Source organism: Chiloscyllium plagiosum, unplaced genomic scaffold, assembly GCF_037043375.1.
Source record: "Chiloscyllium plagiosum isolate Xiang-an unplaced genomic scaffold, Cpla_swu_hap1 HiC_scaffold_10, whole genome shotgun sequence".
Taxonomy (NCBI): Eukaryota; Metazoa; Chordata; class Chondrichthyes; order Orectolobiformes; family Hemiscylliidae; genus Chiloscyllium; species Chiloscyllium plagiosum.
In genome coordinates this window covers 78,265,016-78,292,077 of record NW_028270148.1, presented here as the reverse complement: position 1 = coordinate 78,292,077, position 27,062 = coordinate 78,265,016, and the positions used below count along the sequence as shown (strand labels likewise).

Here is a 27,062-nt window from a genome sequence, read left to right as displayed (position 1 = left end):
GTCATGGCTCCAGAAGCAAAGGTAGCAATAAAGAGGTGATAATGACAGTGATTATAGGGAGATTAGGAGCTGTGAATGACCAAGGCTGAAGCCAGTGCTATGTAACAAAATATGTGGGGGATGGGGGGGGATGGGTGAAGCAGAGGCAAAATGGAAAACAGGGGAGAAGGGTAGCAAAGGGGGAAGAGGAGTGGAAAAAGGTGATGAGAGAGTGGGGAGCAAGAGAAATGGAGACAATCAAAAAATAAGAAAAATTTTTTAAAAAATAAATAAAATAAATGAAATAAAAGCAGAGGGGTCGAGATGGGATAATCACCTGAAGTTGTTGAATTCAATGTTGAGACCGGCAGGCTGTAACGTGCCGAATCGGAAGATGAGATGCTGTTCCTCTAGTTTGCGTTGAGCTTCACTGGAACATTGCAGCAGGCCAAGGACAGACATGTGGGCATGGGAGCAGGATTGTGTGTTGAAGTGGCCTCTGACCTTCCCCTCTCTGAGGCTCAGCGTGCTGTTCTCAGTTTTATACCCTTACGTCCCCACCTCGATGAATCGCAGGCTCGACATGATGCTGAGCTCTTCTTCCGTTGCCTTCATGCTCACTTCTTTGGGCAAGAGTCCTCCCCTCGCTCCACAGATCCTTTCACATCCCTCCAAACATTCCACTTCTAATTGGACATCCCGCCAGGACAATTTCCTGCCCTCGATCTTTTCATTGACAATTGTCGACGGGACATTGGCCGCCTTAATTTTTCTGCTCCTCTTAACCATTCCAACCTCTCTCCATCCGAACTTTCTGCCCTTCGCTCCCTTAGGTCCAACCCCAACCTTGTCATCTAACTTGCTGACAAAGGGGGTGCTGTTGTTGTCTGGCGTACTGACCTCTACCCTCGCAGAGGCTGAGTGCCAACTCTCAGATTCCTCCTTCTACCTCCCCCTGGAGCATGACCACACCACTGAGCATCAAGCCATTGTCTCCAACACCGTGACTGACCTCATTTCCTCCAGATGCCTCACCCCACAGCCTCCAACCTCATAGTCTCCCAACCCCGGACAGCCCATTTCGACCCACTCCCCAAAATCCACAAGAAGGACTGTCCCGGCAGGGCCATTGTGTCAGCATGCTCCTGCCCCACTGAACTTATTTCCTCCTACCTTGACTCCATCTTTACTCGTCTGGTTCACACCCTCCCCACCTACATTCGGGATTCCTCTGATGCCCTGCGACACGTTGACATCTTTCAATTCGCAGGCCCTAACCACCTTCTAATCACCATGGATGTGCAATCTCTTTACACATCCATCCCACACCAAGACGGCTTGAAAGCTCTTCGCTTCTTTCTTGAAAAGAGGCCTGAACAATCTCCATCCACCACCACTGTCCTCCGCCTGGCTGAACTTGTTCTCTCTCTCAACAACTTCTCCTTCAACTCATCCCATTTTCTCCAAATCAAAGGTGTAGCAATGGGTACCCGCATGGGTCCTTGCTATGCCTGCCTTTTCATGGGGTATGTGGAATATTTCTTGTTCCAGGCCTACCCGGGTCCCCTCCCACAACTGCTTTATCGGTATTTCGATGACTATTTCGGTGCGGCTTCATGCTCTCATCCTGACCTGGAAAAATTCATAAACTTCGCTTCCAGTTTCCATTCCTCCATCACCTTCACCTGGTCCATCGCCGAAACTTGCCTTCCATTCCTTGACCTTTCTGTCTCCATTTCCGGCAATAGTCTATCCACTAATATCCATTACAAGCCCACTGACTCCCACACCATCTGGACTACAGCTCTTCTCACTCTACGTCCTGTAAGGACTCTATCCCCTTCTCTCAGGTCCTTCGCCTCCGCCGCATTTATTCCGATGAGGCCACTTTCCAAAGTGGTGCTCTCAATATGTGTTCCTTCTTCTCCAACCGTGGCTTCCCACCTACAGTTGTTGACAGGGCTCTCGACAGTATGCAGTCCATCTCCCGCGCCATGACCCTCACCCCCTCCATCCCCTTCCAGGACAATGATAGGGTCCCTCTTGTTCTCACCTTTCACCCCACCAGCTTTCACATGCAAAGAATAATCCTCCGCCATTTTCGCCAACTCCAAAATGACACCATCACTAAACACATCTTCCCTTCCCTCCCCCTGTCTGCATTCCTCAGAGATCGTTCCCTCCAGGACAACCTAGTCCACTTCTCCATCACACCTAACACCTCTCCCATCACACACGGCACCTTCCCATGCAATCGCAGAAGGTGCAACACCTGCCCCTTTACCTCTTCCATGCTCACCATCCAAGGCCCCAAACACTCATTTAAGATTAAGCAGCGTTTCACTTGTACCTCTTTCAATTTGGTCTATTGCATTCGTTGCTCCCAATGTGGTCTCCTCTACATTGGAGAGACAAAACGCCGACTGGGTGATCGCTTTGCTGAGGTACGCAATCAGGTCCCATTTGTTCAGAAGAACAAAGGATATCTGTTCTTTGTGTCAATGCATCATTGTAAAAATGATGATAACATTTGTTCACTTGTGGAATGTGTGGCAGTACTTCCTTTTGACCCTAAGGGCTGGAAGCTGCACATCAGTGGGCAGCTTGGTGGCACAGTGGTTAGTACCCGGGTTCAATTCCCCCCTCAGGCGACTTACTGTGTGGAGTTTGCACAATCTCCCATGTCTGCGTGTGTTTCCTCCGGGTGTTCCGGTTTCCTCCCACAGTCCAAAAATGTACAGGTTAGGTGAATTGGCCATGCTAAATTGCCCGTAGTGTTAGTGAAGGGGTAAATGTAGGGGAATGGTTCTGGGTGGGTTGCGCTTCAGTGGGTCGGTGTGGACTTGTTGGGCCGAAGGGCCTGTTTCCACGCTGCAAGTAAGCTAATCTAATCTAATAAAAAATTTTCCAGTTGGATGTTAAATACCTGAATTTCTGGTTTATATAGAAGACTCTTAACAAAACTCATACTCAATAGGAAAATAGCTTGTAACTTAATAAGCTGAGTGGAATATGCACGTAATAGAGCAATCCTGATACATTTTCATGTATACCACACTGAGCAGATTTGAATTTATGAAATTCAGCTCCCTAATCTGAACTGTTCTGGATTATGAAAGTCTCATTACCCTTTCAAGCTAGGAAAACACAAAGGCTGAAACTGAGATAGTAAGAAAGTTAGAAGATGTTCATACGTGAGAAAGGGCAGAAGCTGGTCGAAAGGTTAACTCTTTGTGGTCTGATCCGAGTGTACACTTGCTTGTCATGGATTGAATGTTTGAGTATTGTTCCCTGGAGCTTAAGATCCGAGAATGATATGATTAGATTAGATTCCCTACAGTGTGGAAACAAGCCCTTCAGCCCAACAAGTCCACACTGACCCTCCGAAAAGTAATCCACCCAGTCCCACTTCCCTCTGAGTAATGTACCTAACACTGTGGGCAATTTAGCATGGCCAATTCACCTGAACTGTGGGAACTTTGGACTGTGGGAGGAAATTGGAGCACCCGGAGGAAACCCATGCAGACAAGGGGAGAATGTGCAAGCCCCACACAGACAGTCGCCCAAGGCTGAAACCGAACCTGGGGTTCTGGTGCTGTGAGGCAGCAGTGCTAACCACTGAGCCACCGCGCCGTATTATGATTTTAATTTACATTTTGGGAATCTAAGATTTTTTTGTTAAAAAGCCATGTTGTTGGACCATGGTACTGGGAATGTTAGCTGAGCAAAATTACCTCATGACGTTTTCCATATAGTTTAGACTAGTGATGTACTGATAAAATGGAAGCTTATCTAGCCAATGCAATTGGCCATTTGGCCTGGCTTGATCAGGATTTCCCACTTTGATGTGCTTGTAGCTTAAATTAGTCAAGCATACTCAGACCTGTCAATTAGTGTCTCTTCCTCTATAAACTTTTGCCATTTTATTGCTGCTTATCTGATTAAGGACATGTGGTGTTTTTTGTAATCTCAGTACCAATTTCTGTATAAAGACAGCTTGTTTGCAGCAATAAGGGGAGTCGCCTGAGCAAGCTCTTCAGGGTAAGAGCTGGCGCCGCTACTCTCCTAATGGTTTTAAAACCTTAGCTCAAGCCTGGCTTGTAGGTATCTATGTTATAGTGTAACATTGATGCCATTTGTAAATAAAGGTAATAATTTAAACTAAACTGTCTGTAAGAATTTTATACTCCAGACTACCACAGAGTACGATCTCCAGGTCGAACTAAGAGAGGCTTACAGGTCAAGTCCGTTAAGGATTCCCTGAGCCTTCTCAAATAGGTACTTTACCAGCATCACCTTGCAATTGTCAGGGTTAAATACTATCTGCCACTTTTCTGCCCACCTGACCAACCTATCTATATATTCCTTTAACCTGCAACCATCTTCTTTACTATTATGACACAATCTTGGTGCCATCTGCAAATTTGTTTCAATTCTCCACACATTTCCACCTGTATCATTTATGACTACCCAACAATAAGGGTCCCTGTATTGATTCTTGTGGTCCTAATACTAGTGGTCCTACACACCAGCCTCCAGTCACTCAAACTGCCTTCTACTACAATCCTTTGTGACCTAAAACTAAGCCAGTATCTGGTCCATCTCACCAAGTTTCCCGGAGTTCTTAATCAATCTCCCTTGTGGTACCTTTGTTAAATTCCACATAAACTACATAAACAGATTTTTTTCATCCACACACTTGATCACATTTTCAAAAAGTTCAAACACGTCTGTAAATCAAGACCTCCTTCTGACAAGGCCATGCTGACTATCCCTAGTTTACCCACACTTTTCCAAGTGGACATCAATTCTCTCCTTCAGAATTTTCTCCAGTAGTTTCCCTACCACTGATGTGAGACTCATCGGTCTGTAATTTCCAGGTTCATCTCTGTCACCTTTCTTAATAAGTGGAACCACATTAGTCATCCTTCAGTCCTCTGGCACTTCCCCAGTGACCAGTGCACCTGCAATTTCCTTTCTCACTTCCCACAGCAGCTTGGGTTGCAATTCATCCAGGCCAGGCATTTGTCTGTTTAAGGCTGTCAGAGCCTCTAATACATCCCAATTTCCTATGTCAAACTGTGCAAGTTTCTCACAGTAATCTTTTATTGAATTCTGTACCTACATTCTCCTTTTCCGGAGTGAAGACTGAAGAGAAGTTTAAGAAATTTCCTGCAGCTTCATACGCAGATTGCTCCCTTTCTCCCTAACGGCACTACTTTCCCTGTGGTTTACCTCTTCTCAAATGCAAAGTTCCCAGCGTTGTTAACATGCAAACAGAGGCGGCTTTGTTTCTTCAGTCATGTCCACAGGTCACATACCCCAGAACTTCCTGTGTTGTGAGGTAGCCAGAGACTAGTGAAATGTCCAAATCTCCGCTTCAACAATGCTTGAAAGTATGACACAAAGGTCCTAAACAGAAACTTTCATAGACTCACAGCTGTGAGTCACTGCTGATTACAGAGGAAAATAACAACAGCTCCTTTGGGCTAGCATGCACCACCATGATGAATAGTGCCTCTAATGTCTTGGCAATAGGCACAAAAAGCAGCAACACACAATGAAAACTGCAATCTCCATCTGTGGCAAAACATGCTTCTCAGAAATGGTCATTAATGACACCTCATCTGAAATGGATTGTTTTATTTTGCATCTCATCACTTTTTGTAGATGGAGCAATGCCAATGAAGAATTCTTGATCTCAGACTGCTACTTGGTGACAGAATTCCTTCCACTGGAATGCAAGTATGTAAACATACGGTGCAATTAGACACGGGTTGCAACATGATATTCTCTTGATAGTCAATAATCTTATGTCTGCACAACAAAAATATGTACCTAAAAATGTATCAAGGAACTGCAAAGTTTGATGATAATATTGGCAAAGAAAAAAACCATACTTCTTTCCAAATTTCTTAATATCTATAGTCCTTACCGTCATTCTAAATTGCATTTTTCTATCTTGTGTCAGCCTTGGCTCAGTGGCAGCATTTCCACAACTAAATTGTTGTGAATTAAAGGTTCACTCCAGAGACTTGAGCACATAATCGGATGATACTGAGGGAGTAAAGATAAAGATGCCCAAGTCTCAGAAGACATAATGTCTCCTCCCATAGTAGAGAGACAGAGAGAGATGACTGGTGGTAAATGGCAAGGTCGAAAAGTTTGGACCTTCATAGTGGATCTCAGTTGATATTAGAATTGAACCTATATTGTTGCCATTATTCAGTGTTGTAACCAGCTGTCCAACCAACTCTGAGTCAATCAACCCAAATGAAGGACTGCTGCCTTGCACATGATACTTAAACTCTGTCTGCCTCCTCAGGCGAGGGTGAAAGGTTCCATTGCACTATTCAAAGAGCAGGAGAATTTCCACCACAAACAACAACATGGAACTGAAGATCTGATCATTATAACACAATATCACATTGGTGCACTGAACACAAAAGCATGGAAGCTATGATAAACCTTTAAAGAGTTCCAGTTTGTCTACAACAAAAAATTGCATCCAGTTCTGGTCACCCCACCCAAGAAAAGATCTTTATTCTTGCATGGCAAATGAGCATTACTGGCAAGCCCACCATGTGTCATGCATTTAGAATTGCCCTTGAAATATGTAGTTTACAAAGCCATTTCAGAGCACAATTAAGAGTCAATCACATCGCTAAAGAGCTGAAGGTTGTAGACCAGACCAGGTAAGGATGACAAATTTATTTCTGCCAAGGACATCGTGAACCAAATAATTTCAACAACAACATTACTAAGGATAGCTTTCAATTCCAGATTTATTAATTTAAATTATTAAACCATGTCTCCAGAGCATTAACCTGGGGCTGGTTTATGAGCCTAATGACACTTCTACTAACCCACTGACTCTCTTGTGTTTTTGAAAGCATGCAGAGGTGACTGACAAGAATGAGGGAATTTAGCAAATGTTAGGTTGGAGAACGAGCTTCTTTTCCTTACAGCAAAGGAGTTCGAGAGGGAGATTTGATCGAGGTGTTAATGTACAGGTTTTGATAAAGTAGACACAAAACCTGCTTCTATTACCTAATGGTGCAAGAGCTAAGGGGGACCAATTTATGATTTTGAGCAAAGAATATATGGGAACATGGAGAATAGCTTTTTTACAGTACAAGTAGGAATGATCTGAAACATACTGCCAAGAAGGCTGGAAGAAGCAGAGACAATTTATGATTTCAAAAGGAAACTGGATAGGAAGATTGGATTGAGGGAAAAAAACTTGCAGGCTACTGGGATAGTGCAGAAAAATGGAAATGTTTGAATTACAAATAGTAAATACACTTCAAAAGTACTCAATTAGGTATGAAGTGCTTTATGTCCTAAGCACATGACAGGGACAGAATAAATACAAATAATCAACTTCTTTCTTTTTTTGTGTACAACCTTCACTTTATTTGCCACCCAATTACCACACATACCTGCAGTCAAAACCTGGCCTAAAATTACTTCAGACACATCTTCTGGTTTGATATTTGCTCTCTTCAGGACTTCTTTTATCACCACTGAAGCTAGTTGATGGGCAGCCAGGCCAGATAAACTGCCATTGAAGGAACCTACAAAGACAAATAAATCATACGAACATTTATTAAAATACCACAAGTCAGAGGCAAATAACACTGATTTCCATAGGAGAGATTAATTAATTTGCACTTCATTAATTTGCTGTTTCATGTTGGTTCAAAATAATAGTAACCTTCCAGAGGTTCTCAGGAGTCAAAATCAGCCAGAAAAATTGGAAAATGGGTTCTCCTCAGATCAAACTGTATTGAAGGGAGATTTCACAAGAACATACAAGGTTATGACAGATTTGGATAGGTAGACACAGAAAAATTGAAATCATAGTATCACAAATTTAAGGTTATGGACAAGAGATGCAGTGAAAACATGAGAAATAACTTGTTTGCAAAGTAAGTGGGTAATGAATTAGAATTCTTTGCCCACAAGTGTCAAAATAATACTTCCAAAATGAAATTGGATGGATGTAAATTAGAAGTAATTGCATAGAGTCATCGAATCATAGAGCATACATCCTTCTTTCCAACCAGTCCACGCCGAACATAATCCCACCTGCCTGCTCCTGGGCCGATATCCCTCCAAATCTTTCCTATTCATGTACTTATCCAAATGTAATTTAAACGTTAAAGCTATGCCCGCATCCACCACTTCCTCAGGGAGTTCGTTTCACATTCGAACCACCCTCTATGTAAAAATTTGCCCTTCATGGAAGTTTTAAATCTCACACCTCTCACCTTATAAATATGCCCCTTAGTCTTGAAATATCCCATCCTAGGGAAAAGACACCTACCATTTATGGGCGGCACGGTGGCACAGTGGTTAGCACTGCTGTCTCACAGCGCCAGAGACCCGGGTTCAATTCCCGCCTCAGGCAACTGACTGTGTGGAGTTTGCACGTTCTCCCCGTGTCTGCGTGGGTTTCCTCCGGGTGCTCCGGTTTCCTCCCACTGTCCAAAGATGTGCAGGTCAGGCGAATTGGCCATGCTAAATTGCCCATAGTGTTAGGCAAGGGGTACATATAGGGGTATGGGTGGGTTGAGCTTCGGCGGGGCGGTGTGGATTTGTTGGGCCGAAGGGCCTGTTTCCACACTGTAAGTAATCTAATCTAATTAACTATATCTACACCCTTCATGATTTTATAAACCTCTAAAAGGTCACCTCTCAACCTTCTATGCTCCAGTGAAAGAGTTCCAAGCCTAAGCAGGACTGTGAGAATTGAGAACTGACTGGTTCTTTTAAGTGGAAAATATACTTCATTCATTAAAATTATCTTTTAGTACAACCAAAAAGGTTCTCACTCTGTTCTGTATAATATTTCCAACAAGGAAAATAGACAAATGATATATTGGAATTTTACATCCCACAGAACGACTCTACAGTTGTGAATAACAAGGGCATTTACATTTTGAGACAACAAAGGGTCTGACAATGGAACAGACTCCTGTTATACAATGGCAGAAAAATCTTAGATGAAGGTTTTTTCCCACTGCGTCTTGTACAGCAGCTGCTCCATGCTTAACTGCGTCCTGCACATGGTCCTGAACTTTGAAATGTGCCAGACTGCAACACTCAGTCAAGGACAACTCGTTACACTGGAAGATCAACAAGTTTCAGGCACACCAAAGTGCATCTTTCACTGAGTTGTTGGTCTTCCAGATGCAATCAATGTTTGTTGTGGTGTGTCTCAGGGAACAGCCCATAGAACACCGAGTCCTGCGTCACAGAGTTGCTTGGGACAAACCTCAATGAAAACCAGCATATCTCTCTCCAGACCTTCTTTGCAAAGGCACATTCCAGAGGGTGGGGCATGACTGTCTCCTCCCTCCAACCTCCAGCCGCTTCAAGGGCAATGTGACATAGTGGAGAGAGTTCAGGCATACATGAAGGATCTGATGGGTAGTGCCTTTCTCACCACTAGACAAGCTGTGTCTTGGTTGAAACTTTATTGCTGGAACAGCACAGCAGGTCAGGCAGCATCCAGGGAACAGGAGATTCGACGTTTCGGGCACAGGCCCTTCTTCAGGAATGAGCAGAGAGTGTTCAGCAGGAGAAGATAAAAGGTAGGGAGGAGGGACTTGGAGGAGGGGCGTTGGAAATGTGATAGGTGGAAAGAGGTCAAGGTGAGGGTGATAGGTCGGAGTAGGATGGAGGCGGAGAGGTCAAGAAGAAGACTGCAGGTCAGGAAGGCGGTGCCGGGCTGGAGGGATTCGGCTGAGACAAGGTGGGGGGAGGGGGGATGAAGAAACTGGTGAAGTCCAAGTTCATCCCCTGTGGTTGGAGGGTTCCCAGTCGGAAGATAAGACGCTCCTCCTCCGACCGTCGCGTTGTTGTGGTTTGGCGGTGGATGAGTCCAATGACCTGCATATCCTCGGTGGAGTGGGAGGGGGAGTTGAAATGCTGTGCTACAGGGTGGTTGGGTTGGTTCGTCCGGGTGGCCCAGAGGTGCTCTCTGAATCGCTCCGCAAGTAGGCGGCCTGTCTCCCCAATATAGAGGAGGCCACACCGGCTGCAGCGGATGCAGTAGATGATGTGGGTGGAGGTGCAGGTGAATCTGTGGCGGATATGGAAGTTTCCTTTGGGGCCTTGGAGAGAAGTGAGGGGGGAGGTGTGGGCACAAGTGTTGCACCTCCTGCGGTTGCAAGGGAAGGTGCCGGGAGTGGAGGTTGGGTCGGTGGGGGGTGTGGATCTGACAAGGGAGTCGCGGAGGGAGTGGTCTCTACGGAAAGCTGATAGGGGAGGGGAGGGAAATATATCCTTGGTGCTGGGGTCTGTTTGGAGGTGGCGGAAGTGACGGCGGATGATGCGCTGTACATGGAGATTGGTGGGGTGGTAGGTGAGGACCAGTGGGGTTCTGTCCTGGTGGCGGTTGGAGGGGCGGGGCTCAAGGGCGGAGGAGCGGGAAGTGGAGGAGATGCGGTGGAGGTCACCGTCGACCACGTCGGGGGGGAAATTGCGGTCCTTGAAGAAGGAGGCCATCTGTGTTGTACGTATTTTGAACTGGTCCTCCTGGGAGCAGATGAGGCGGAGACGAAGGAATTGGGAGAATGGGATGGCGTTTTTACAGGGGGCAGGATGGGAGGAAGTTTAGTCCAGGTAGCTGTGGGAGTCGGTTGGTTTGTAGTAGATGTCCGTATTGATTCGGTCGCCTGAGATAGAAACAGAAAGGTCTAGGAAGGGGAGGGAGGAGTCCGAGACTGTCCAGGTGAATTTGAGGTCGGGGTGGAAGGTGTTAGTGTAGTGGATGAACTGTTCAACCTCCTCGTGGGAGCACGAGGTAGCGCCGATACAGTCATCAATGTAGCGAAGGAAAAGATGGGGGGTGGGGCCAGTGTAGTTGCGGAAGATGGATTGTTCCACATACCCTACGATGAGGCAGGCATAGCTGGGGCCCATGCGGGTGCCCATGGCTACTCCTTTTGTTTGGAGAAAGTGGGAGGATTGGAAAGAAAAGTTGTTCAGGGTGAGGACCAGTTCGGTCAGTCGAAGGAGGGTGTCGGTGGAAGGGTACTGGGTGGTACGGCGGGAAAGGAAGAAGCGGAGTGCTTTGAGTCCTTCGTGATGGGGGATGGAGGTGTACAGGGACTGGATGTCCATGGTGAAGATGAGGCGTTGGGGACCGGGGAAGCGGAAATCCTGGAGGAGGTGGAGGGCGTGGGTGGTGTCACGAACGTAGGTGGGGAGTTCTTGGACTAATGGGGACAGGACCGTGTCGAGGTATGCCGAGATGAGTTCGGTTGGGCAGGAGCAGGCTGAGACGATGGGTCGTCCGGGGCAGTCAGGTTTGTGGATTTTGGGCAGGAGGTAGAAACGGGCGGTGCGGGGTTGTGGGACTATGAGGTTGGAGGCGGTGGATGGGAGGTCCCCTGAGGTGATGAGGTTATGGATGGTCTGGGAGATGATGGTTTGGTGGTGGGGGGTGGGGTCATGGTAAAGGGGACGGTAGGAGGAGGTATCTGCGAGCTGGCGTTTGGCCTCAGCGGTGTAAAGGTCAGTGCGCCAAACTACTACTGCGCCTCCCTTGTCAGCTGGTTTGATGGTGAGGTTGGGGTTGGAACGGAGGGAGTGGAGGGCTGCGCGTTCCGAGGGTGAGAGGTTGGAGTGGGTGGGAGGGGTGTGGGAGTTCAGGTAGCGGTTAATATCGCGGCGGCAGTTTGCTATGAAGAGGTCGAGGGCAGGTAGGAGGCCAGCATGGGGTGTCCAGGTGGACGGGGTGTGTTGGAGGTGGGAGAAGGGGTCGTCAGAGGGTGGGCGAGAGTCTTGATTGAAGAAGAAGGCACGGAGGCGAAGGCGGCGGAAGAATTGTTCGATGTCACTCCGTGTATTGAATTCATTGACCCGAGAACGTGTGGGAACGAAGGTGAGACCTCTGCTGAGGACTGATCTTTCATCCTCAGAGAGGGGCAAGTCTGGAGGGATGGTGAACACACGGCAGGGCGGGGAGCTAGGACCTGGTGTGGGACTGGAGCTGGATGTGGGGGCGGGGTTAGGCCTGGGGGCGGGGACAGAGGTCAGCGTGGGGGCGGAGTTGGACATGGTGATGGAGACCGGCGGGGGGGCGGGGTTAGGCGCGGTGACGGAACTCGGCCGGGGGGCGGAGTTAGGTTGGTGGCGGAACAGGGAAGTGGAGGAGATGCGGTGGAGGTCACCGTCGACCACGTCGGGGGGGAAATTGCGGTCCTTGAAGAAGGAGGCCATCTGTGTTGTACGTATTTTGAACTGGTCCTCCTGGGAGCAGATGCAGCGGAGACGAAGGAATTGGGAGAATGGGATGGCGTTTTTACAGGGGGCAGGATGGGAGGAAGTGTAGTCCAGGTAGCTGTGGGAGTCGGTTGGTTTGTAGTAGATGTCCGTGTTGATTCGGTCGCCTGAGATAGAAACAGAAAGGTCTAGGAAGGGGAGGGAGGAGTCCGAGACTGTCCAGGTGAATTTGAGGTCGGGGTGGAAGGTGTTAGTGTAGTGGATGAACTGTTCAACCTCCTCGTGGGAGCACGAGGAGGAAACTGGCGGAACCAGTTTCTTCATCCCCCCTCCCCCCACCTTGTCTCAGCCAAATCCCTCCAGCCCGGCACCGCCTTCCTGACCTGCAGTCTTCTTCTTGACATCTCCGCCTCCATCCTACTCCGACCTATCACCCTCACCTTGACCTCTTTCCACCTATCACATTTCCAACGCCCCTCCTCCAAGTCCCTCCTCCCTACCTTTTATCTTCTCCTGCTGAACACTCTCTGCTCATTCCTGAAGAAGGGCATGTGCCCGAAACGTCGAATCTCCTGTTCCCTGGATGCTGCCTGACCTGCTGTGCTGTTCCAGCAATAAAGTTTCAACTAGTGTTGGGTACTTCCACATCCCCTCACCTTATCCAGAACTTTGCACACACTGTCCATCTTTGATCTCTAGATGAAGTAGAAGATGACTTGAGTGACTGCAGTGGCACAGGCTCAGGGAATGGGCCAAACCTGCGCCACACACAGCAACTGAGAGTACTTCACACTCGACGATTAGGTTTTTACTTGAAATGAAGATGGAGTGATGCTCCCTTTGCCCAGTTATTGCCTCACCATAACGTTCCTCCCAAGTTTTAGCATACTGGCCCCTCCAACCATATTCCTTCAGGTAATCTGTCCTGATTTAAGGGTGGCACAGTGGCACAGTGGTTAGCACTGCTGCCTCACAGCACCAGAGACCTGGATTCAAGTCCCGCCTCAGGCAACTGTCTGTGTGGAGTTTGCACATTCTCCCTGTGTCTGCATGGGTTTCCTCCGGGTGCTCCGGTTTCCTTCCACAGTCCAAAAACGTGCAGGTTAGGTGAAGTGGCCATGCTAAATTGCCCGTAGTGTTAGGTGAAGGGGTAAGTGTAAGGGAATGGGTCTGGGTGGGTTGCTGTTTGGAAGGTCGGTGTGGACTTGTTGGGCCAAAGGGCCTGTTTCGACACTGTAAGTAATCTAAATCTAAAAGTAATCTAAATCTAGATAGTGAAGGGGATAAAGGATTGGTCAGCCCAGCTGCCAAAGAACATGGCTCACTCATACCTTGATTAACCTTGGCTCCCAGGGCCAGTTCAGACTTTTTGAAGATGCTCAGGAGTCTGTGCACTGACAGTGGATTCAAGCAGAAAACGGTGATGTCATCCATATACAGGGAGGCTTTGACCTGCATGCCTGCATTGCCTGGTGTAGTCACTCCTCTCAGGCTTGCATCCTTTCATATGGAATTGGCAAAAGGATTTATACAACACACAAATTGGGAGAGAGTGGGCAGCCCTGCATGACTCCTGATCTGATCAGGAAATTTTCTGATTCCCACCCACTGATCGAGAGTACACTACTGATGTTAGTGTAAAGTAGTCAGATCCGATTGTGGATTCCCTCCACAAAGTCCATTTTGGACAGAACACCCCTCATGTAGGTGTACAATATCATAAAAGAAGGCCTTCTCCTAGTGCAGACTGTTGAGGCAGATGTCCACCCCACCGTCCTGTATGTAGACAATCCAATTCCTGAGGAGCATGAGACTCGCAGAGACCTTTCTGCCCAGTAGAGCACAGGATTGGTTGGGGTGAATCACCAATCCCAGAGTAGACCTGGCACAGTTGGCGATGACCTGAGGTAGGATTTTGTAACTCATATTCAATTTCTAATTTCCTCCCTCTCCCCCTTCCACTTGTTTACGAGGCAGATGATACCTTTCCTCATGGATTCGCACATGGTACCTGCCAGTGCATACTGTCACACATCTTTATCAGGTCCTGGCCAATCAAGTCCCACACAACTGAATACAACTTGGCCAATAGCCGTCGGTTCCAAGAGTTTCATTCTTTTCAAAGGACCAGTCCAGTCTCTCTGACATGCTGTGGTTTAAGACTTCCATGACAAAGGACAGTAACGATTAGAAGGCTGTACTGCCAGGGGGCATCATGTCATATTGTCTGGAATAGAAAGATTTGCTGATCCTCAAAACGTCAGACAAAGATAATGTTTTAAAGTCATAGAGTCAGAGATGTACAGCACAGAAAAAGGCCCTTTGGTCCAACTTGTCTATGCCAAATAGATATCCTAACCTAACGTCATCCCATTTGCCAGCATTTGGCCCAGGTCCCTCTAAATCCTTTCTATTCATATACCCATCCAGATACAATTGTACCAGCCTCGACTACTTCCTCTGGCAGTTCATTTCATATATTCCTCTGCGTGAAAAAGTTGCCCATGAGGTCCCTACTATATCTTTCCCCTCTCACCCTAAATCTAATTCTGCCCTCTAGTTCTGGACTCCCCACCCCAGGGATAGGACTTTCTCTATTCACCCCTCAGCCTCCGACCCTCCAGGGAAAATAGCCCCAGCCTATTCAGTCTCTCACTATAACTCAAATCTTCCAACCCTGGTAACATCCTTGTAAATCTTTTCTGAACCCTTTCAAGTTTCACAACATCCTTTCAATAGGAAGCAGACCAATATTCCAAAATAGTCTAATCAATATCCTGTACATCTGCAACAGGACCACACAATTCCTGTACTTAATACTCTGACCAATAAAGCATACCAAATGCCTTCTTCACTATCCTATCTACCTGCGACTCTACTTTCAAGGAACTATGAACCTGCACTCTAACGTGTTACTGAGCTATGTTTTTCCTTGAGGTTGCTAATCACTGAGTGCACCTTCTGGAAGAAGAAATGCAAGAAACCCTTCCTGGAGATCTTCCTTGACATACCATTCCCCCCAACCCCCTTCCTTTCCACTGTGTGCATCAGGAGTAGGTTCTACATGCCGTTGCTGAAATTTGGTCATTTTCCCTGTCTCTTTCCCAACTTTTCAACACCTCTGAGGATGAGGAAGAACCTCTTGATATTCCTCTTGACTGCTTCCTATCAGTCTGCTGAGACTCAAAAGATAGATTTCATAGTTCTTCAACCTGTATAACTCCCTTCTGAGTTCCTCAATGTCAACAGTGGATTGCTCTAATGAGAGCTGGTGTGGTAATAGTGCACCAAGTGACATCCTTCTGACTAAAAGTGTCGCCATGACTTAACACATACATTCCTTTGTGAGGTGACAATATGCCAATTCCTTGGAACAATGTATATACCTGATAGAAGTCAAACTAAATTCTGATAAAGTACAAAATTCTGATAAAGTACAAACATCTAAGATGGAAATCCCAAGAGAAAAGAAAGAGCTGAGAATTTCAATTTGTTTATCTAGTGCACAAGTTTTTTCATAACTCGCATCAAAACACGGAAACCATCCATTGCCCACCAACAGTCCGGGTCAGATGAGAGAAATTTGAGCAAACCCAAAGTCGAAGTATGTAAAATGGTACTAATGTTTATATCACAACAGAAGGAAACCGGTCAGTATGCTTCTTGGCTGTAAATGGCTCTGATGCAAGAAGGGAAAATCAATATGCAGTATTTGCTGACACTGGAACTGCAGATAACTGCATATGTTTGTTCACTCTGAAACATGCATGAACATAGTTACAAAACCTGTAAAAAAGCTAGTACTTCCAGGTAAATCTGTTGGACGATAACCTGGTGCAGTGTGATTTTTAACTTTGTCCACCCCAATCCAAGATCCAATCCAACACCACATCACAAAAAACCGTATGTTATTGTGTCATGTGCAAAGTCAGAATTGCACATGTACAGGACACAGGCGCAATATTGAAACTGGAATAAAACAAAGAACTGCAGATGCTTGAGATTTAAATTAAAAACAGAAATTCCTGAAGCTCAGAAGGTCTGGGAGCATCTGTGGGAAACAAACAAAAGTGCATGTTTCAAGTCTGGTGACCCTTCGTCAGATATCAGGCCAAAGGAACATGGATGGGGCTGAAGGTGGGGAGCAGAATGGGAGGGCTGGATGGGTGGGAAGTCAGGAAAACAAATTGGGGTGGTGGTGGGGGAGTGAAGAGGAGAAAAGGTGGGGCTGTTAGTGTGGGAAGAGGACAACGGGCAGAGGGGAAAACAGGACATGATGGGACAGTGGGGAAGTTTTCTCCCCCCTACTCTGTCCATCCCAACTGAATGGTGAGCCAATTCTCCCCCCCCACCCTGATGCAATCACTGTCTCAGTCCGATCTCCTCCCTTCACACCCCCATCTCTTTCCTTGTCCTACCCCAGTTGCTCCTTCCTCCCTTGGTACATCTCCAATGCTCTCCTCTTTCAAGGCTGCCTCTGTGAATACGCAATTGTGCATTCAAAGGAAATAGCTCAGATGCTCTGTGGTGTCGCCAAGCACAATTAAATCGATAGCTGAATTAGAACCTTAAATTAGAAATCCAATCAGAAATACCAACACAGGAGAACATTTGGTTCATTTACGCATTAAAGAAATTCCATACATATCTTTATGGGAGACCATTCCAAGTGAAGAGTGATTATTGACCACTACAGCAGATTAATGCAACAATGATAAACATGGGCTACCAATATTCATCTTTGATCATCTTACTTTTAATATCTCTGACTTTCAAGGACTAAAGTGATTTTTTTTAAAGTATTGATGTAAAATGACTGCCATGATCACCTGATTTCAAATTGAGGACTAGTCAGATTCACAAAACTTCTCAAATGTACTGATGTAGAGATGCTGGATTGGACTGGGGTGGACAAAGTTAAAAATCACAACACCAGGTTATAGTCCAACACGTTTATTTGGAAGTACCAGCTTTCAAAGCGCTGCTCCTTCATCAGCTTAGTGCTCTGAAAGCTAGTACTGTACTTCCAAATAAACCTGTTGGACTATAAGCTGGTGTTGTGTGATTTTTAACCAAATGTTCTGAAATTGAGTTCTAAAGAACAGTCACTGAGCTCAAAAGGTAAATTCTGCTTTCCCTCCACAGATACTGCCAGACCTGCTGAATTTCCCAAGTAATTTCTGTTTCAGGTTCAGATCTTCAGCATCCACAATTCTTTGCTTCATCTTGTTTGCATCTTGTTTACTTTACATTCCTACGAGCAGTTGACAGTACTTATTTTCTCCCTTTCACACCTTAATTTACATCCATTTTACATCTCCTTTTCCTTTTCACCACTATTAACAACTCCTTTGTCTTTGGAACTCTGCTCCTAAGCATCTGTTCTCTTCAGCTCAGCAAGCAGAAAGCTGCAAAAATAATTGAACTTCATCCTTATCACTGGAATTTGAATGTGCACTATCTTGTTTGGTGGGAAAAACTAGAGTGAAAGGTATTTTAAGTAAAGACAATGGGCCCCATCCAAAAATCAAACCTCTGTTTTGAACCAACTTAAAGCTGCAACATAGAGAGACTGTGTTTGTTTGATCTCCCAAGTACAAGACAGAGAAGCTGCTCCCCAATTTGTCAGCTGTCAAAGGATTATAATATTAGATGTAACTGTATATCCTGACACATAACTAACTTTACATTGGAACTGATATTACAAATTTGATAGCAATTGGTAGAAATTAGCATCATTTAGTACCTCCTATAATATTAGTACAAAATATGAATTGTCTAACAGAATTTGAAAGTCATTAGTGATAAGCAAGTATCCAAGTTATTGAAAATAACTTGATGCAGCAAGCAAGTATCTGGGAAAGAGTATAACTGTCAGTGCTGGAACGTGACTGAATGAGATGCATTGTAAGATCTCAAGGCCCAGTGATAAAGGTGAACATCATGAGGTCATGGGAGGACCTAGGGCTGTCCACAAAGATGTCCATCATTGATTGTGTGTTCACAGGATTGGATGTGTAGATTTGGGGGGGGTGTTTAAGAATGACAAAAATGTTGCATGTAATCATTGTAACGCGGAAAGTAAAAAGTGTTGTACTCGGCTGAGAGAACCAGTCATGAGAAAACTGTATCCAAGGACCTATGTTCCATTGGTAAAGAGCTCTGAAAAAGATCAACTGGTGCTGCTAGACACAGAAGCCAAGACTCCTCTTTGATATCTCTCTCCAACAGAAGTTAAATTCAGGTGGTTTTCTTTAAAAAGTAAGATTTTATAGTTTGTAAATCATATTGGTATTGTACATATTCATAGTAGTGTAGTATCTAAATGCATTCACAACTGCACGATAGTTGGATTCTGAGAGACAATGCATTAATCTGCAGCACATGGTGAAATTTGTTAAATACACTCAAAATATCTCCAGCATTTGTGTCGGGAACAATGGGCAAAACTTTTCAAATGGCACTGAGTATTAATTGGCTAGAGACAACAACTTTGCCCCTCACCCAAATGGAACCCCTACCTCAGACAGATGCAATCCAATCAGATTGGCTGGCAACTCTGTATTATTAATAAAGTAGTGCCTGCAGAAGCTTGGTCTGTGGTCACAAACAGTACCCAAATTCCAAGGGGAAATTTTTACTGTTCCTTGAAGGAGAGTTTGTAGGCTGGATGAGCCTATAAAATTCTCAAACAGCCTTCTATCAGCCCTATCCCTATCTCCATTTGTCCAGCAATTTACATGGGACACACAAGGTCCAGGAGGGAAGACGTGAGGACTGCAGAAGCTGGAGATCAGAGTCAAGAGTGTGGTGCTAGAAAAGCACAGCATCCGAGGAGCAGGAGAATCGATGTTTTGGGCATAAGCCCTTCATCAGGAAAGAGGCTTGTGGGTTGGGGCTGAGAGATAAATGGAAGGGGGTGCGTTGGGGGGAGGTAGCTGGGAAAGTGATAGGTGGATGAAGGTGAGGGAGGAAGTGATACGTCAGAGGGGGCAGTGATGGACGGGTGCGGAGGGCGGTGCTGAGTTAGAGGTTTGGGACTGGGATAATGGGGGGGGGGGGGAAGAGGGGAAATGAGGAAGCTGTTGAAATCTACACTTATTCTGTGTGGTTGCAGGGTCCCAAGGCAGGATATGAGGCATTCCTCCTCCAGGCATCGGGTGGTTAACGGTTTGTTGGTGGAGAAGGCCCAGGACTTGCATGTCCTTGATGGAATGGGAGGGGTTTGAAGTGTTCAGCCATGGGGCGGTGGGGTTGGTAATTACGGGTGCACCAGAGACATTCTCTGAAACAATTCACGAGAAGGCATCCTGTATCCTCAACGTAGAGGAGACCAACACCGGGTGCAAAGGATGCACTAGATGACATTGGTAGAGGTACAAGTGAATTTCTGATGGATGTGGAAGATCCCTTGGGGCCTTGGATGGAGGTGAGGGGAGTGATGTGGGTGCAGGCTTTGCACTTCCTGCAGTGGCAGGGAAAGGTGCCAGGAGTGGGGGTGTGGGCACGGAGAGAATGGTCTTTTTTGGAACGCTGATAGGGGTTGGGACGGAAATATATCTCTGATGGTGGGGTCCGTTTGGAGGTGGTGGAAGTGGCAGAGGATGACGCATTGTATGCAGAGGTTGTATGGGGTAGAAAGTGAGGACCGGGGGAGGGTGGGGTTCTGTCCTTGTTGTGTTGGGAGGGGTGGGGTTCAAGGGCAATGGTGCGTAAAGTGGAGGAAGTTGTAATCATGGAAAAAGGAGGCCATCTGAGACTCTCTAAGGTAGAATTGGTCATCCTGGGAACAGGGCTGGTAGAGGCGGAGGAATTGGGAATAAGGGATGGCATTTTGACAGGAGGTAGGGAGGGAGGAGGTGTAGTCTAGGTAGCTGTGGGAGTCGGTGGGATTGTAGTATATGTCTGTGGTTAGTCGGTTGCCAGAGACGGTGATGGGAGGTTAGAGCTGAAAAATGTGTTGCTGGAAAAGCGCAGCAGGTCAGGCAGCATCCAAGGAGCAGGAGAATCGACGTTTCGGGCATAAGCCCTTTTTCAGGAATGAGGAGGGTGCGCCAAGCAGGCTAAGATAAAAGGTAGGGAGGAGGGACTTGGGGGGAGGGGCGCTGGGAATGCGATAGGTGGAAGGAGGTTAAGGTGAGGGTGATAGGCCGGAGAGGGGGTGGAGGCAGAGATGTCAGTAAGAAGATTGCAGGTCAAGAAGGCGGTGATGAGTCCGAGGGTTGGGACTGAGATAAGGTGGGGGGAGGGGAAATGAAGAAGCTGGAGAAATCTGCATTCATCCCTTGTGGTTGGAGGGTTCCTAGGCGGAAGGTGAGGCGCTCTTCCTTCAGGCGTCGTGTTGCCATGGTCTGGCGATGGAGGAGGCAAAGGACCTACATGTCCTTGGCGGAGTGGGAGGGGGAGTTAAAGTTTTCAGCCACGAGGTGGTTGGGTTGGTTGGTGCGGGTGTCCCAGAGATGTTCTCTGAAATGTTCCGCAAGTAGGTGGCCTGTCTCCCCAATGTAGAGGAGGCCACATCGGGTGCAGCGGATGCAGTAAATGGTGTGTGTGGAGGTGCAGGTGAATTTGTGATGGATATGGAAGGATCCCTTGGATCCCAACCAAGCCATGATGACTATCCCTAATCAGACCTTGCCTTTCCAAATACATGTACATCCTGTCCCTCAGGATTCCCTCCAACAACTTGCCCACCACCGAGGTCAGGTTCACTGGTCTATAGTTCCCTGGCTTGTCCTTACCACCATTCTTAAACAGTGGCACCATGTTAGCCAACCTCCAGTCTTCCAGCACCTCACCTGTGACTATCGATGATACAAATATTTCAGCAAAAAGCCCAGCAATCACTTCTCCAGCTTCCCACAGAGTTCTCGGGTACACCTGATCAGGTCTTGGGGATTTATCCACCTTTACCCGTTTCAAGACATCCAGCACTTCCTCCTCTGTAATCTGGACATTTTGCAAGATGTCACCAACTATTTCCCTACGGTGTATATCTTCCATATCCTTTTCCACAGTAAATATTGATGCAAAATACTCATTTAGAATCTCCCCCATTTTCTGCAGCTCCACACAAAGGCCTCCTTGCTGATCTTTGAGGGGCCCTATTCTCTCCCTGGTTACCCTTTTGTCCTTAATGTATTTGTAAAAATTCTTTGGATTCTCCTTAATTCTATTTACCAAAGCTAACTCATGTACCCGTTTTGCCCTCCTGATTTCCCTCTTAAGTATACTCCTACTTCCTTCATACTCTTCTAAGGATTCACTCGATCTATTCTGACTATACCTGACAAATGCTTCCTTCTTTTTCTTAACCAAACCCTCAATTTCTTTAGTCATCCAGCATTCCCTATACCTTTCCTTTCACCCTGACAGGAATATACTTTCACTGGATTTTCATTATCTCATTTCTGAAGGCTTCCCATTTTCCAGCCGTCCCTTTACCTGCGAACATCTGCCCCAATCAGCTTTTGAAAGTTCTTACCTAAGACTATCAGAATTGGCCTTTCTCTAATTTAGAACTTCAACTTTTAGATCTGGTCTATCCTTTTCCATCATTATTTTAAATCTAGTAGAATGATGGTCATTGACCCCAAAGTGCTCCCCTACTGACACCTCAGTCACCTGCCCGGCCTTATTTCCCAAGAGTAGGTCAATGTTTGCACCTTCTCCAGTAGGTACATCCACATACTGAATCAGAAAATTGTCTTGTACACACGTAACAAATCCTCTCCATCTAAACCCTTAACACTATGGCAGTCCCAGTCTATGTTTGGAAAGTTAAAATCCCCGACCTTAAGTACTCTTACAGATAGCTGAGATCTCCTTACAAGTTTGTCTCTCAATTTCCCTCTGACTATTGGGAGGTCTATAATACAATCCCAATAAGGTTATCATTCCTTTCTTCTTTCTCAGTTCCACCCAAATAACTTCCCTGGATGTATTTCCGGGAATATCCTCCCTCAGCACAGCTGTAATGCTATCCCTTATTAAAAACGCTACTCCCCCTCCTCTCTTGCCTCCCTTTCTTTCCTTCCTGTAGCATATGTATCCTGGAACATTAAGCTGCCAGTCCTGTCCATCCTTGAGTCATGTTTCTGTAATTGCTATGATATCCTTTTCCCATGTTCCTAACCATGCCGTGAGTTCATCTGCCTTCCCCGTTAGGCTGAAATAAATGCAGGGTAAAAACAATGATTGCAGATGCTGGAAACCAGATTCTGGACTAGTGGTGCTGGAAGAGCACAGCAGTTCAGGCAGCATCCAAGGAGCAGTAAAATCGACGTTTCGGGCAAAAGCCGAATCAGGAATAAAGGCAGAGAGCCTGAAGGCGTGGAGAGATAAGCTAGAGGGTGGGGGTGGGGAGAAAGTAGCATAGAGTACAATAGGTGACTGGGGGAGGGGATGAAGGTGATAGGTCGGGGGCAGGGGGGAGGTTGGAGTGGATAGGTGGAAAAGAAGATAGGTAGGTAGGACAAGTCATGGGGACAGTGCTGAGCTGGAAGTTTGGAACTAGGGTGAGGTGGGGGAAGGGGAAATGAGGAAACTGTTGAAATCCACATGGATGCCCTGGGGTTGAAGTGTTCCGAGGCGGAAGATGAGGCGTTCTTCCTCCAGGCATCTGGTGGTGAGGGAGCGGCGGTGAAGGAGGCCCAGGACCTCCACGTCCTCGGCAGAGTGGGAGGGAGAGTTGAAATGTTGGGCAGCTCAGGGGCCCCTTCCACATAAAGTCATTGTACTCTATGCTACTTTCTCCCCACCCCCACCCTCCTCTCCACGCTTCAGGCTCTCTGCCTGTATTCCTGATGAAGGGCTTTTGCCCGAAACTTGGGAAATCATGTCTCACAAACTTGATTGAGTTTTTTGAGGAAGTAACAAAGAAGATTGATGAGGACAGAGCAGTAGATGTGATCTATATGGACTTCAGTAAGGCTTTCGACAAGGTTCCCCATGGGAGACTAATTAGCAAGGTTAGATCTCATGGAATACAGGGAGAACTAGCCATTTGGATACAGAACTGGCCCAAAGGTAGGAGACAGGGGGTGGTGGTGGGTTGTTTTTCAGACTGGAGGCCTGTAACCAGTGGAGTGCCACAAGAATCGGGGCTGGGTCCTCTACATTTTGTCATTTACATAAATGATTTGGATGCGAGCATAAGAGGTATAGTCAATAAGTTTGCAGATGACACCAAATTTGGATGTGTAGTGGACAGCGAAGAGGGTTACCACAGATATCAACAGGATCTTGACCAGTTGGGCCAATGAGCTGAGAAGTGACAGATGGAGTTTAATTTAGATAAATGCAAGGTGCTGCATTTTGGGAAAGCAAATCTTAGCAAATACACTTAATGTTAAGGTCCTAGGGAATGTTGCTGAACAAAGAGACCTTGGAGTGCAGGTTCATAGCTCCTTGAAAGTGGAGTGTGCAGGTAGATAGGATAGTGAAGATGGCGTTTGGTATGCTTTTCTTTATTGGTCAGAATATTGAGTACAGGAGTTGGGAGGTCATGTTGCGGCTGTACAGGACATTGGTTAGGTCACTCTTGGAATATTGCATGCAATTCTGGTCTCCTTCCCATCGGAAAGATGTTGTGAAACTTGAAAGGGTTCAGAAAAGATTTACAAGGATGTTGCCAGAGTTGGAGGATCTGAGCTATAGGGAGAGGCTGAACAGACTGGGGCTGTTATCCCTGGAGTGTCGGAGGCTGAGGGGTGACCTCATGGAGGTTTACAAAATTATGAGGGGTATGGATAGGGTAAATAGTCAAAGCCTTTTCCCTGGGGTTGGGAAGTCCAGAACTTGAGGGCATAGGTTTAGGGTGAGAGGGGAAAGATACAAAAGACACCTACGGGACAACGTTTTCACACAGAGAGTGGTAAGTGTATGGAATGAGCTGCCAGAGGAAGTGGTGGAGGCTGGTACAATTGCAACATTTAAAAGGCATTTGGATGGATACATGAATAGGAAGGGCTTGGAGGGATATGGGCTGGGTGCTAGCAGGTGGGACTAGATTGGGTTGGGATATCTGGTCGGCATGGACGAGTAGGACCGAAGGGTTTATTTCCATGCTGTATTTCTCAATGACTCTATGACTTCCAAACAGACCTCACCACCAGAGATAAAATATCCCTTCCCACCCCATCAGTGTTCCGAAAAGACCATTCCCTCTGCGACTCCCTTGTCCACACCCTACTCCTGGCGCCTTTCCCTGCCATGGCAGTAAATGCAAATCCTGCAACCACACCACTCCCATCTCCTCCAACCAAGGCCTCAAGGGACCCCTTCCACATAAAGTCATAGAGTCATTAGATTTTTTTTAGATTAGATTACATTACAGTGTGGAAACAGGCCCTTCGGCCCAACAAGTCCACACCGACCCGCCGAAGCGCAACCCACCCATACCCCTACATTTACCCCTTACCTAACACTACGGGCAATTTAGCATGGCCAATTCACCTGACCTGCACATCTTTGGATTGTGGGAGGAAACCGGAGCACCCGGAGGAAACCCACGCAGACACAGGGAGAACGTGCAAACTCCACACATTCAGTCGCCTGAGTCGGGAATTGAACCCGGGTCTCCGGCGCTGAGGCAGCAGTGCTAACCACTGTGCCACCCACATGTCATCTGTCAGAAATTCACCTGTACCTCTACCTATGTCATCTTCGGCGTCCTTTGGGCCCGATGTGGTCTCCTCTATATTCGGGGAGACAGGATAGCTTCTTGTGGATCGTTTCAGAGAACATCTCTGGGACACCCATCCCCACCAACCCCACGGCTGAACATTTCTTCCTCCCCCTCCCACTCCGTCAAGGACATGCAGGTCCTGGGCCTCCTCCACTGTCAAACCTGGAGGTGGAATGCCTCATATTCCACCTTGGGGACTTGTAACCACACAGGATAAATGTGGATTTCAATAGCTTCCTCATTTCCCATCCTCCCACATTATCCCTGTCCCAAGCCTCCAAACTCAGCATCACCCTCCAGACCGGTCCATCGCTGCCCACTCTGACCTACCACCTTTTCTCCCTCACCTTTATCCACCAATCACTTTCCCAGCTACCTCCTCCCAACCCAGCCCCCCACTCCCCCCATCCCATTTATCTCTCAGCCCCGACCCACATGCTTCATTCTTGATGAAGGGCTTATGCCTGAAAAGTTGATTCTCCTGCTCCTCAGATGTTGCCTGACCTGCTGTGCTTTTCCAGCACCACACTCTTGACACACAAGATCCAGGACAATCCTATCTGTCCTTGCCCCAGTTAAGGCCCCAAATTGGCTATTTAAAGGCATCTTGCTTTCTGGCCTCTTATTTGAATCTGCTAAGAGAAGCACAACCATATGGAGGTAGCTAGACAGAATACTCTACCCAGGCCTGGAGTAGGGAAGCACCACCTCATGACACACACTGAGCATAGTAGAACACTGTAAAATTCTGCTGTGATCACACTGAACTCATATGATCAACAGATATATTCCTGGAAAATACAACAGAGAGCTTTCAATATATTGGTATACAAATATGCTGGATTTATCCAAATACTTTTCGTAAATGAAGATAAGGTAAAGTCGCCACAGTTCCAGAGGAACATAGGGCCGCTCTTTTAACATTAAAGACCTACATTGATTTGTGTTAGAAAAAACTGGAATATTTGGGTCCAGTTTAAAAGGTTTCGTTGCTGTTATCTCTCTGAATTAATTCCAAGGAAAACACAAAGACAATGGCCCTACAGCCAATCAGGTGCTGAGCTGAGAAACAAGTTTGATTAATAGGGAACGTGCAATTGGTTACCAGCCGTCTCCTGAGCTGCGGTTGGCCCAACAGAGGCCACGGATTTCGGCTTTCTAGGCAATTCGAAATGACAGCAAAAAAGAGTCCCGTCTGTCGTTTCACAATTTTACAACATGGCTACCGACTCGACTTGTTCGCTCCATTCCTACACCAAACCGAATGTCCTTACCGATCGGTGTTCTTGCAGCACCTATGATGACCACATCTTCCTCTTGGCTCATGATGCGAGCAATGGGGTGCGGGTATTCAGGGAGGAGCCACTGTAAATACGAGCGATACAGTGGGCGGAGACAAGATCTAAGATTGCTCAAAAGCATATTGCGCAGCTGTGACGTGGCGACTGTGCAAGAGCGAGCCACATAGCTTATAGTAAAAGCTGTTATACGGAAGTGCTACTTTTTTCTCTCTTGGCATAACTATTCATTGTTTTGAAGGCCAAGGAAATCTTTCTTCAACATTCTCCCAAATCCTAACCAGAAACGGCGTAGAATAGGTTTTTTTTCTCCAGGCACATTAAATCCGGGTTCTTTGATTCTTGATGTTTATGCTATCAGAAACAACTGGACAGCTTCTGTCCAGACCACTTTAAAGTTAGCAGTTGAGGTGTGTTGCGAACACTGCATTGTTGAGCCATCATCACCCCCAACTCACCATCCACGAACAAAAGTTACAGGCAACTTCGGATGTAGGATATCTGAGCTCTGCTAATCAAAAATATTCCAAAGACCATTGTACAATTGAGATTTAGAGCATTGTATCAGAGTGTTATAGTTAATGTTAACCGAAACTGTTTATGAAGCTGAATGTAAAAAGTCACATGGAACTATACGAAGAAAGTGTCCAAGAATTCTCCCCAAGGTTACATTACAGCTCAAAACATATAATATTATATTGTTTGCAAATGCAGAGAATGCTGGAGGGACTCAGCAGGTTTGGCAGAATCCATGGAAAGAGAAACAGGTGTTTCAGATTTCCAGCATCAGTGTATTTTGATTTTGTACATTCCATTTATCACAAGCATAAACAAGACAAAGAACTGCAAATGCTGGAAAG

The 27,062-nt window shown here is 46.4% G+C and overlaps 1 protein-coding gene across 2 annotated transcripts in view; it reads right to left on the bottom strand.

Moving 5' to 3' along the window:
- The window catches only part of acat2 (acetyl-CoA acetyltransferase 2), a 107,631-nt gene extending 81,328 nt beyond the window's left edge, over positions 1 to 26,303 (bottom strand). For both annotated transcript variants that reach the window (XM_043696187.2, XM_043696189.2), the window contains exons 1-2: positions 26,179 to 26,303; positions 7,422 to 7,556 (exon numbers count right to left, since the gene is read on the bottom strand). In XM_043696187.2, the coding sequence (XP_043552122.2) occupies positions 7,422 to 7,556; positions 26,179 to 26,230 (187 nt within the window). In that variant the 5' untranslated portion in view covers positions 26,231 to 26,303. The remainder of the gene's footprint in view (positions 1 to 7,421; positions 7,557 to 26,178) is intronic.
- Positions 26,304 to 27,062: the final 759 nt, after the last annotated feature.